This window comes from Melanaphis sacchari, unplaced genomic scaffold (genome assembly GCF_002803265.2).
Source record: "Melanaphis sacchari strain LSU unplaced genomic scaffold, SCAv2.0 Contig2_pilon_pilon, whole genome shotgun sequence".
NCBI classification, from domain to species: Eukaryota; Metazoa; Arthropoda; class Insecta; order Hemiptera; family Aphididae; genus Melanaphis; species Melanaphis sacchari.
The window spans coordinates 1,532,919-1,546,876 of NW_020271173.1; the positions used below are offsets into that span (position 1 = coordinate 1,532,919).

General features: G+C 24.6%; 2 protein-coding genes across 3 annotated transcripts in view; one reads left to right on the top strand and one right to left on the bottom strand.

The window, feature by feature from the left end:
• LOC112595786 (phytoene desaturase-like) overlaps positions 1-13,958 on the bottom strand; it is a 36,579-nt gene that overhangs the window by 7,581 nt on the left and 15,040 nt on the right. The gene's annotated exons all lie outside the window — the stretch shown is intronic.
• On the top strand, positions 3,860-12,023 carry LOC112595783 (bifunctional lycopene cyclase/phytoene synthase-like). The gene is made up of 4 exons (XM_025341116.1): positions 3,860-3,900; positions 6,973-7,910; positions 10,428-10,912; positions 10,982-12,023. The coding sequence occupies exons 2-4, from the start codon at positions 6,998-7,000 to the stop codon at positions 11,369-11,371; spliced, it is 1,788 nt and encodes a 595-aa protein (XP_025196901.1). The 5' UTR covers positions 3,860-3,900; positions 6,973-6,997; the 3' UTR covers positions 11,372-12,023.

The following is a 13,958-nucleotide window of genomic DNA, read 5'->3' on the forward strand; positions in this document are numbered from 1 at the left end:
TCTTAAAGTAATTACAGTTAGAAATTGATCATAAATTAAAAAAAAACATATATTATAGTCAGGGCTGTGAATTTATAGAAAAGTGTATTTTTTTTTTGTTGATTGTAAAACATAGCTTTGTAAATACATAATTTGAATTATGTAATTACGAATCCATCTATGAAACTTTTATTTTGCATATATTTGAATTTTTTGATGTTTTTAATTTTTTAGGTCATATTTTGCTTTTTTAGTTCATTTTAGTTTAGTAAGTTATTATCTTAACAAAATAAATACAAAAAACGTTTCAGGTGAATAGCATTAACTTAATTCAGATTCAATCAACTTTTTTATTAAATAAACACTTTTTTGTACTAATGTTTAATATCCTATATTTAATATTAATATAAATATAAAAATTAAATTAAAAAACCATTTTAAATGAATTTTATACCATAATTTTTGGCATTTTGTATTCTTTTTTTTGCAACTTTTTTGGCATTTTTAATGCATTTTTTAAGGTTTTTTAGTGCATTTAATTCACAGCCTTAATTATAGTAAAACTAATACATTTATCACTTTTTTAATAATTTAAAATATACAATCTATCATTAAGCAATAAAAAATGTAAAATATAGTATTATTATATAATATTTATCATAAATTGTTATATTCAATTAAAATAATAACTTAGTTACATAATAGGAAATTATATAAATTAAATACTTTTAATGAGTTTAGATTTCAAACAATTATATAATTTTATAATATTCATTAATACATAGGAAATAGTATACGTAGCATAACACATATTACTAATATTATACATTTATAAATAGATTTATCATTAATACAATACCTATAAATTATAATGAGTATGAATTGCCAAGAGGTTAATCAAACGAATATAAATTTTATATAACTGTAATACCTAACTACCTATTTTAGATCAACAAGTAATGAATCAATTAAAATAAGAAATAATTTATATATTTAAAAAAATATATAATTAAGAAGAGTAATTAATGACCACATATAAATAAAAATAGTTATTATATAATCAAGTAAGTTATTTTAAAATTTTATTTTTTATCATTATCACCTAAAATTAGGCATAATGTAGAAGTGCCACTAACTGTAGACAAAATAAGTTAGAATAGGTTGAGATGATTTGGTCATACTTTGAGAAGAGGAGACTCAGCAGTTATTAAAATAAATGCAGAAGAAAATAGAAGGAGAAGACCGATGAAGAGATTGATATAACGTCAAAATGGATGATAGAAAATAGCTGGTGTGAATAAAGGCGAGGTGGATGACAAAGATAGTTGACCCATATATAGTTGAGAATGTTGAGATTAAAGACGAAGAAAAAAAGATTAAATAGATTATTGTTATCTAAAATGCATTTATATGTATGTACTTACTTTTTTTTTTACATGATATTTAAATTGCAACAAACGTTATATTTAAAACCTAATAGAAAAATCACACATATTATGTATACTAGTACACTAAAAAAAAAAAATAATCTTTATACAAAAATAATTTTGTTCTAGAATTTATAATAACATTTTAAAACATAGAATTTGTGACACAGAAATATTTTTATTTTTTTTTTTGTCGATGAATTGTCGATTTTATAAACACGAAAACAAACGGTTTTAGCTCATATTAAAACCCACTGAAGATTTTATTTTTGTAAACGGGAAATGTAAATATATTAATTGTAAAATCCTGTAGGCTGTAGGTATATTGTTATATTGTGTTCTTAATATTTTCTGCGTTTTCATATTTATATTTGTTGTTATTAATATTTATACATTTACTAAATTTTTACATTGGTATATTACATGCGCGTGTATGCGCTAATCGCAATGGTTATTAGTACATAAACACACTATAAATACATATATTAGTGTGTTTTTTATATATTGTATTATGTCGGATCCTATAGATATTATTATAAAATATAATTATATTAGGTACGGGTAGTGGCTATCTAATCTAGAGTCGGATTCCCGATAATTTTCGGGAAGAATTATTTCCGTTTTCCGGAAAACCCTATAATGCTGAGATCAGAAACTTTCAGGAATGCTAAAAACGACAATTTTTTTCGATAATTATTTTTTTGTTATAATAGAATATTAGATTACACAATTTATGTATTAAGAGTATAAGATTTTAAATGTATTATAAGCTCATCATAGTACAGCCAGTACGGGATTATTTTTCATCTGTATAGAATATATAGGGTAACAAATCTAACGTAAGAAACTAATAATTTCAAAAACTATTTAAGTTTTTGAATATATTATTTTCATAGTTATTTGTTCTTAAAAAACAAATTTTTTTTAAAAATAGTGATATTTTTTATTTTTTTGAAAAATAATGTATATTTTAAATTTTATGTACGGAAGCAGGATATAAATCTGTGTATTTCATTTGTTAGTTTATTAGATATAACTTATAACTATTTAAAGTTTAGTAAAGCGAAAATGGTGAACCAATATATTTGATGAGTTACTGTTGCGCGCCAATATTAGATTGAAGTCCAGGGTGTTATTTTAAATGAAAATTACAACTTTTAAGAACAATAATGTGTTTATTACGTATTAATAAAGTTCATGTAACTGATACAAAAAGTGGCTGAGTGTTGTGAAGGTGCTCAGGTCTCTGTAGCTCTGATACATCTGCCGTTGTTGCTCTCTGGGCTTCCCTTATACAGTAGACGCCGCTTATAAGACTCACTTTGGGACCAGCACAAAGTGAGTCTTATAACCGAATGAGTCTTATAGGTGAAGTGGAAAAAAAAATAATTACGTATTTATAAATTTTATTATTGAATAAATTTAATAATCCCGATAAAAAAAAAATTATAATAGGTAAATATTACATATTACGATAACTGTGCAGCCGCCAGATAATCAGTACACTATAATAACAATTATCGTTGCGATAAATGTGAACTTTTATCTGCGATAAAAATTATTATACGTTATAAGATACCAACAGAAACTAGAAATAATCAACACGAATATTATTTAATTTTTTAATACCAATTTATTTCTAAATTATAACCAAAAAAGTTTATTTTCTATTATTTATTTTACGAAATTTGAGTCTTATAACCGATTTTTTTTTAATGTATTTGGATACGTCCGGACCGTTCCAGATGAATTTGAGTCTAATAAGCGACTGAACCTTATATTCGTGAGTCTTATAAGTTATAAGCGGCGTCTACTGTATATGATTTTGATGCCTTGTTATCGAAGTCTTGCAGATATCCTTGTACTTGTTATTGTAAAAGAGCATCCGCATTCAATAATGCATTACAATATTTTATTCGAATTGCAATGTGGAAATATGTTGTTGAAAAGTAGATGACTACACCCGAAAATGCATTCTAATCCTAATGAAACGAGATTCATAATAATATGCATTTACTATTCCGTGTTATGATCATTAACAGTATGTGCACCTCCCTGACACGTGTCATGGTCATGCTAATACTTATCCTTGATATCTCGTAGCCCATAATATTACCTTTAAATTATTCTACTTAGTTTATTAAAACTTTAAATATATATACGTAACTCATAAACATAATTTAAGCATACATCAATAAAAAATAATATGTTTACTTCAGTAAGTATATCTAGCTTCTAATAATTTTTTATCAATAATTTTATATGAAAACATTAATTTCCCCTCCATAAGAAGTTTCTGAAACCTGGTTAGCATTTATATCCAATACAATTTAATTTATAAAATTTAATTGCATACAATCGTTTATCACTGAAGTGTATAAATATTATACGAAATTAATGATTATAGTTATTATTTTTTTACTACGAGTAGATTGTTGTATTTTGTTATTTTAAATTCCTTTTCCTTTTTTATCACACTTATTAAAAATATAAGGTAAGTACATTTTTGAATCAATAAAATAAAAACAAAAGCTTTATAATACATAATATATTTTTGTATTTATTATTGTTATCGATTACAAATTTATACAATGAAACTATACTCTAATATGTTTTTATGGCTTATTTGAAGTCATACTTCATGATTATTTTATTCCATAAAACTCATAAATCGTGTTCGTACCATAAAATAAATACATTAAAAATTGAATTTAAATTTTAAAAATAAATCCTGTTAATTTTTTGTTTAAAACTAGCTGACTCAACATACGTACAGTCTAAATTTTAATAAACTTATTTGTGATCGTTTTATGAATCTATGAAAATCTATTTGAAATTTCTAAACAAAGTAAAAATGAAAAAAATCGTATTTCTGGGTGATTATTGTATCTATTAACGATCTTGGCCATGAATATTCAATTTGAGGAGAAGTAAATTCAGATTAAATATAATTTTACAAGTGTGATGAATTCTATCGGCAGTATAATACTGAAATTTTGGAAATGTAATAGAGTTGTAACCATACGGGTTGTCATAAAGTAGTTTAGTCATAACTAAAATAAGTCGAAATTGTATGTATATCAAGTTATTTATTCAGTGGAAAAATACTTACAGTTTTTCCAGAATTTTCGTATTTTTTTAATTTAATACAAAATACGAGAAAAAGATATTCTTATGTTTGTACAAAAATATTAAAAATAAATAGGCACAAAAAAATTTTTTATATACATTTCAAGTTAGAACTTTGACATAATTTGTTATTACAAACTATTTTGTAACTAAAAATTCATAAAAACTTTTCTTTTTATATCTAAGTTTTGAAAATTTAATACAAAATTCTTCACAAGTAATTCATATTGTAACCATGAAATCTGAAAAATATGTAAAGACATTTTGAGTTCCAAAAAAAAAAAAATAAATAAAAATAAATAAATAACAGATAAAGATAAATAACAGTATATTATTAATTTTACTATAATTAAAAAACATTATTCACGGGAACTTAAACTTGTATGTATTTTATATTCTTATGAATTTTACTATACGCAATAAAATTTTTTATTTATTTTAAATATTATCTATTTATAGGTACTTTGAATCTATTTTTATTGTTTTCAGTATTTATAGAAAATTTTTTTGATGTGTAAACATCTATGCTATTGGTTTGTAGTACGACCTTCTTGGGGAATCGAGCGTCAGGCCTAAGTCATGTAGATGTGACTGCTTGAGTGTGTGTGTGTGAGGCTATTGTGCACGGTATTCGCGCAGGCTACCTAACATACATAATATAAAATAATAATATAATATATAATATATATAATATTATATATATTTAGATACGCCGGTTTCTATAGAAATTATATTATTTGTTTATCGGAGTTACGACTAATGCGTATCAATTAACACCGGTTTCATGGAAGAAAACAACACACTTAAATATATGATTATGATACCAATTGACGCACATTTTTTTTTCAATTGAATGACATGAAAAAATGAAATTTTAATTTTTTGGAGTTACGCCGTTTGCTAAATAGGCTAACGATATATATCATAATTAATTATATATAATAATATATAATATACATAAATTATATATAATAATAATAAAAAAATAAAACATATAAATTATATATAATAATAATAAAAAAATAAAATATATAAATAAAAATAAAAAAGTTAAATATAAATTTTAAAGAGAACGCGATCTTGTATGATTATTGTTACTTTTTATACAAATTCTCACTCAAACAATGACATTATATTCCCCAATCAAAGTCGTACTGCAGCTAAGATGTTTACACATCATTCGTGAGTACAAAGGCACTTACATAGGTTTTTTTTAAATTTTAAGTTATATAAGTTGATTTAATAAGGTATAAATATATAGTATATTATAAAATCTAAATACCTACTTATTATAATGAATAGAAAATTTTCGAACACATACAATTACGTAGTATATTACTTGGTGATATAGGCTGATAGACCGTTTCCTTTCAGAATTATTTTCTTTTTACAATGATATATTATTAAATTCAAATTTAATACACCTATAATAGTGTTTATGATTTTACAAGATATTATATTTTACTCGTGTAAAAAGTAAGAAAAAGCAACATTAAAATTAATTTAATCATACAATGGCCTATTACATTATTACCTATAATTTTTCCAAAATCACATGTAGGTCATTAAGTTTTAGCATAAAAATAAAATAAAATAGATAATATTTAAAATAATATATTTAATGTTGAATAATTCATAAACTGATATACGTTCTTAATTAAGTATTATACAGCTTCACCAATTTTTAAATTTTTAGGATATTAGTTAAAGATTATAAAAGTATTAGTTTGATATTTTTATTGCTAAATTTTAAATGCAGACTTAATTTTATGTGAATATGCATGGTAATTGTATAAAATTAATTTATGTATATTTTTGATTTTTTTGAAATATACAAATAAACACAAACTTAATATTTTTTTAATTTTTTTTTCAAACTATATATCTTCCTTCTTATTAATAAGAATAGAATTCTATAGGACTAATTGGTATTAAATATGAATTAAACATACTTATTATAGACTTTGAAGAATTACATAACAGAATCAATTCAAGATTTGGAACTTTATTTTAATTATGTAAATAATAAAGAAGTTTAAAAACGTTCATTAGTGTCAATTAAGTACACAATTAAAACCCAAAATATTTTGAAAATTATATCGACTATAAAATGCTAAAATAAATGTTAATGAAAATTTTAAGTCTATTTTCTTGATGAATTACTAGAATTATCACTGTAAAGTTTGCTTACCATAGCAGTAATCAGGTAAATGATTTAAAATATTAAAGCTTACAGATGAAAATTATTAAATGATTATTTCCCTTTTATAATAAAGAAATACATTTGATAAATAACCAATAAGAAACTAAATCACTCAAGTTAATGAATCGTATATTAATTACATTAAAATAGGTTGTTTGTTATTTAGATAACAGTATACTTATATGTTTTTTGGTTAAATATATTAACAGTTTTTTTTTTTTTTTATTGTTTCAGTTTTTGCTTTCTGTAATACGTTTAAATGTTAACCTACATAGATGTCCACTTATTTTATACACTTCCGGTTATTGGCGTATTGTCATTAATCGCCCAACCATTTCTTAACCGCTCAGAAGTATTTAAAATTACATTATTAAGTACCATAGCTTTTGTGTATACAACACCATGGGACAATTATGTCATTCACAACCAAGGCTGGTCATATCCACCCGAAAAAATCTTAGGTTTTATTGGATATATACCTATTGAAGAATATATGTTTTTTATTTTACAAACCGTTCTGACATCGCTGTGGGCTTTGCTCTGTGTCCGATGGTCAACTCCATGTTTAAATTTCAACTATGACAAATACAGCTACCAATTGATTCGATGGATACCGATTGCGTTTTTGGCCATAGCCACGATCGTAGGTTATATAATTACCATCCCCGGACAAGCAACGTTTTACTTGGGATGTATACTATGGTGGGTATCTCCGGTGGTTATATTCATGTGGTATGGAGCAGGAAATTTTTTTGTGAAAAAAATAATACCGTGTTCTTTTGCGATCGTGGTTCCTACGTTGTACCTGTGTTGGGTTGATCGAATGGCCCTCAAGGAAAACATTTGGCATATTGGTGAAAATACAATGCTAAATATATTTGTTATCGAAGACTTGCCGTTAGAAGAAGCATTATTTTTCTTCATATCAAACGTTATTATTGTCTTGGGAGGCACTAGTTTCGATAAAGCCAGAGGTATAATAGAAACGTACACATTGGAGTATCAACAACGATTTAGTTTTAGTTGGACATATTTTCGCCAATTATTCTGGGCATTCATGGCATCAGAATATAATATGCCACAAATCGTGACGAAAGATATAAAAAAAAGTATTGAGATTATTAAAGCCGCTTCAAAATCATTCACCATTGCCAGTTTTCTTTTTCAATCCGGTAAGAAATTCGTGGACATAATATTTTTAAGTATAAGACACAGCCCTCTCTAAATATATTTGTGAATATAGGAACGCAAGGAATCAACGGCCACCACATTATGCTGTGATGCATACAGTTAAAACTGATTCATAGTACAAAATTATTCTTAAAGACTTTAATAAAAATATTCTTGTATCTAATATACAGATTGTACAATAAACTTGAAAAGTCTTTAGATTAATTGGGTCTTAAAGAATAATATTGTATAATGAATAAAATTATTAATTAAATATTATACAGTTTAAATGTACAGCAGTGTTATCTATTAGTGTTCCACGATTTTGCAAATTTTTCTCAAAATTAAAAAATCAAACACTTTGTAGTGATCTCTGTGAAGGACATGTTGAACACAATATGATTAATTATTTAAACGATGTAGCACGTCTTCGTCGGTCTTGAGATGTACCTATGTTTGTTGAGAAAGATAGATAATTAAATTAATACTAACTGGTATTAATGTTAAACAATGTATTAATATATTTAAAACACAATTACTTAAGAAAAACGCACTGTCGTAAGAGTGATGTGCCTTTGAACAGTGCTGACTATTTTCTAAAAATTAGTAAGTGCTCTACCCGTATTTACGCGGGTCCTACTAATTATGATTAAAAAAACCGGTGTTGGTGAGTTGCGGTCCAATCCCAAAATAACGTACGAGTTGCGGCCCGGGTTTATGAGAGGTACGTATGAATTGCGGCCATACAATAATGTATATATATTACATATATATGTAATATATACGTGGCAGTGGGGTGTAAGATTATTTGAAGCAATTGCTTTATGTCTGAATTAGATGGGTTTGTAGCCAAGTCTGGGTGGGTGTATAATTGTAAGATTTCAACATAAATATTATGACAAATATTATAATTAATATAATATAATATAATAATATGCTAGTATGCTACCAAGTCATTATGTCGACATGCGTGTGTTGTCGTAGTTATTTTAGTTCTGTTTTATCAAATCTAACAAAAAATAACAAATTTTTAAATTTAGTTTAAGTATAAATGTGTACCACTAATATATTAATTTAAATTTAAAATTGTATTAATCATATAATATGATGATAATAATACGACCTTAAATAAATATAATATTATAATATACATTTTTTTAGAATAGTAATTTTCATTAAATTGTTAATTATTTTAAGCTTTAGAAAACATTATCATTTATAAACATTAAAGACTTGTAAAAAATTTCATTGTATTTATTTATTTATAATTTTAATTTTAAAATGTGTAAAAAAAATTGATTCTCATTAAGGTGGTCCGTGATGTATTGAAAGTTCTCAAAGTGGTCTGTAGTATCAAAATGTTTGGGAATCACTGATCTATATTATATAAAAATATAACATCCCACATATATAGCGAATCTTTCATTTATAGTTATGTATATATAACTTAGGTAATGATAATTACTCGCCCGCAACTCACCTGTAGTTAAGATATTGTCAGGCCGCAACTAACCTATACCTAAAATATTACCGGGCCGCAATTCACTGGGCATCAACACCGGAAACGACAAGTCGGGCCGCAACTCACCCTTAGCTAAAAAACAACTTGTTGTTTTCACCTTTGATCTACATTTAGGCTTTTTCAAATCTTTCATATTAATTCCGAAAACAGCTTAATTTTCACCTTTGATCTACATTTAGGCTTTTCAAATCTTTCATATTATTAACTGTAATAGCTCATTATAAATTATACTAGATATAATTAATTATGCTACACGTTATATTTAAAAGCTATGGTTTTGGGTTTACTACAGCTTGTAAAAAAATATCATAAATTTATGCTCAATTTTGTTTTAAATTTCATCATAAACAAATAATAAGAAACATATTATAAGTTTTCAAACTTTTTAAGCAAGAGACAATTTATTTATCAAACATTTATAGAATAATCTAAAAGTACCTAATTCAAATGTTTGAAAATTGCTATAAATAAGTTAAGGATATTTATAAGTAAATTCAATTTTTGATAAAATCGATTTTCTTTTTTCAAATTAACTCTAAAATAAATGATAGCAGGTACTTTAAATTTTCATCAAATTATTTTTTGTAGACAAATAAAATTTTAAATTAAACAAAATTAGATATTTAAATAAATAATAACGATTTTAGATATTTTGTTTAAAAAATATTAATCGTGGGTTCTTAAAAACGTTTATATATTATTATATTTTATACACTCAATGACATTTTTAAATATAATATTTTCATGAAATGTTAAATTTAATTTATGCATTACTTGTTAGTTGTTATTAAAACTTGATTTTTAATTGAATAATTTATAATTGCTTGATTATATTTAAATTATGATTTATTAAATTATATACTAGTTTATTAGTTTTTGTACTTATGAGTTATTTAAATTATTTATAGTTTTTCTTAAATATATTAGTACAATTGTTTTTTAAATTATATTTATAAATAATGTTATTTCTAATGAATTTTTTTTATTTTTTATTTAGGCATTCGATTGGATTTAATAATTTTGTACTCATTCTGTCGTGTAACGGATAATATGATTGATAACGAGTTGGATGTTGAAAAGAAAAAACGAAAGTTTGAATTGACCAAAAATTTTATCAACGATTTATTTTTTGAAAGAAAATCAGATTATGATGTTAGAATAAAACCACAAAAATTGAATATCAATTGGACAAAATATGAATCCGAATTAACTGACGTGGAGATGTCATGTTTTCGTGCATTATCAAGAATCGCATTTTATTTGCCCCGTAAACCTTTTGAAGAGTTACTCACAGGTTATAAATGGGATATTGAAGGTAGATTAATTAGAAATGAAGATGATTTATTGTTATACTCCACCTATGTGGCCGGAAGTGTCGGTGTATTATGTGTTTATGTGACGATGTACAGGTGCGATAATGATAAGTTTGAACTTGTTGAAAACTACGATTATGTCATAAAAAAAGCATATCAAATGGGACAAGTAAATATATAGATTTTTCGATAAGATATTATACATATTAATTTTATAAAACATCAATTATTTTTGAAGGTTTTACAACTTGTGAATATTGCCCGTGATATCGTCACTGACAGCGAAACATTGGGTCGGTGCTATATACCCACCGATTATATGGACGACGAAGACGAAGAAGTAAGAATCTTATGCCAAGAAAAGAAACCTAGGTCTCTAGGCGATAATAAGTTAAAAAAATACTCCATGCGGATGATCTACCTAGCCAGCAAATACCAATCAGAATCGGTGAACGCTATCAAGTGTTTGCCACGGGAAACAAGAGGTTCGGTTTTAGCAACCACTGATATTTATCAAGGGCTTGTTTTTGCTATCCTGTCTAGTCCAACTTATCCTACTAGAGCTTCTCTGTCAAAATGGAATAAAATTGTAATTGGACTTTATTCCTTATATATTAAAAGCATTTAGTACGTTGTATAATTTGATTTAAATGAATTCTGTATAACCATATTTTCATAATTCATGTTGAGTAATGGTAAATTGCAACAATTGATGTTGTGAGAACATACATTATTGTCACTTTTTTTAAATATAAACATCATCATTATGTGATATATGGAATGCCGAGTTATATGTTTCGACTATGAAAACAATTAGCCCTTTAAAACTATTTTTTACTAGCCGTTAAGCGTTAAGTTTGTCATGTCCTGAATATTATAATAGTGTTTTTTTTTTGAGCGAGATATTAATTAATATATTCTAAAACATGTTGCCCTTGAATTAGTCATTAAATAATAATGTAGAGAAATAAGGAAACTCTAAACTATTACTATGATAGTGTTGATCGTGCTTCCGCCGTACTCATCGGATGTCAGCTCTATATACAGCTATCACAGACATGATAGTACCTACCCATCTTTATTTATAATGTGGTCGTTAGTTAAAATTTTAACATCTTCGAAATCTCGTTTTGTAGTTCATATAGAATTAATTGTCACTTAGCTATTAAAATACCAATATTGAAACTCTGTATTCCATATACCGTTAGATGAACAGTAAAGTATAATAAATAATAATATACCCGCAAACGTTTCAAGTCTCTTCAAATAATATTTTTATTTAATAAAAAAATTACCGAAATCATTATTCTTTGTTTTGTATTTATCTATACATATATTAGATTTTTACGATTTAGTAAGAATAACTAATGAGAAATCTTTACAACATTTGTTACATTCTGTATATGAATATTGTACATAATGCATGCGCTATAAAATTGATCGCCACAAAAATACACATTCGACATTTTTCAACTTCGTCCAAATTATTATTTAATATTAAAATTACATACAGCAGGCAGTTCGGAATTCAACATCAACAACAGTGAACTTAAATGTGAATTCAAGTAGATAAACACTTATTCGTCATATTCATATAGCAAAGTAATATTATAAATATATTAAAAATTATTTTAGATGTATAAACCAAATGTGTCTATTTTATTGATATAAAACCTCTTGCGAAATGCTTAGATCTCTAGCAAGTAGCCACATAAAACCTGTTCATAACAAATAGAAATCTTTGCCAGCAAGATAAATAATATCATCATAAGGTTCTCTCAACCAAGTTACACCTTGTTTTAAATTTTCAAATATTAGCTACAACAACTGAAAATTTTAAATACTTTTGACTACAATATTATTTGAAAATATTTCTGATTTTACAAAATTGTCAAAATTTCAATTTCAAATGCTGATAAAAAAAATCATATCTTTATGTTATTTTTTAAATATCTTTTATTTAACTAAAAGAATAATAAGTTGTTTAGGATCGATTAGTACCAATGTATTGTAAGGTGTATCACATAGATTAACTTTACTGATTGTGAAAATTTCTTAGAATATTTTTAACAGAAAAAATCAATTTAACGATTTTCATTAAATTTCTACGAAATGCCTTAAAAAAATATTTTAACTTTGTAGGGATAATGGTAAACAAATTTAAGTTTATTCAACTATCATTATAATTCTATAACTGGATAATAACTGTTATTTTTAATAGAAAACAGGTGATTTATTTTTTCATTTCACAGTTTGCTTTTAATTATGACACTTCATAATTAATAGAATTAATATCATTCATGAAGTTTTCTTGAAATATTTGATCAGAAGTTAAAAAAAAATATATAATAATATGTTTTAATAATACAATATGACGTAATAATAACTTTTGTGTTCCAGAGGATTTCTTTCGTCATAAGCTAATAACTTTTTAAGTGTTATTGTTTATAATTTAGATATGATGATTTAATATTTTATATCATCATTGATTAAATAATAATTGTATTCAATTAATGGCCATACACGTAATTAATATATTAAATATTAATTAGAGTTCAAATAATATATGGAAAGCATTTTATACTATAAATTATGTATCTATGCAATGGTAAGAATAAACAATACATTATATTATAATTAATGGGTATGATGAAATTATAATATAATAATAATCAAATTTTATTGATTCATTTAATTTTTTTTTAAATTAAAGAAATATGATTGTAAAATAATAAATTATTTATATGGACGTCTGTGCACATATTATAAAAATTATTATACATATTAGATATATAATTATGAAATATAATATAATTGGTTATTTTGACTTTATGATTAAAAATAATTATCACGTGCTTCTGTATAAATATAACATATTAACTTAAGCTATGGTTAAATTGACTAAAATATTGATTGCTACGTTTTAGAAAAATATAAAAATGAAAAATATATCAGTTTCAAACTAACCAACATATTAAGATTTGATGTAGGTGTGTATAATTTTGAATACGTTTATGTAATATAAAATATACTATTGTACTCCAACTCTATGATCCCATTAAAATATTTAACCTTACAGTATACCTAATGTATTTTTTAAACTTACATAACAGTATACCTATAAAATACATTAATAATTATTATAAAACATTTAAATATCTTATGCTTTAAAAATAAAGCTTTTAACATTTTTTAAGAGTATTATAAAAATAAAA

Coding starts and splice junctions, on each gene's coding strand:
- LOC112595783 (XM_025341116.1), top strand. CDS start 6,998: ATGTTAACCTACATAGATGTCCACTTATTTTATACACTTCCGGTTATT. Junction 7,911..10,427: donor CAGTTTTCTTTTTCAATCCG/GTAAGAAATTCG, acceptor TTTTTTATTTAG/GCATTCGATTGGATTTAATA. Junction 10,913..10,981: donor AAGCATATCAAATGGGACAA/GTAAATATATAG, acceptor TTATTTTTGAAG/GTTTTACAACTTGTGAATAT.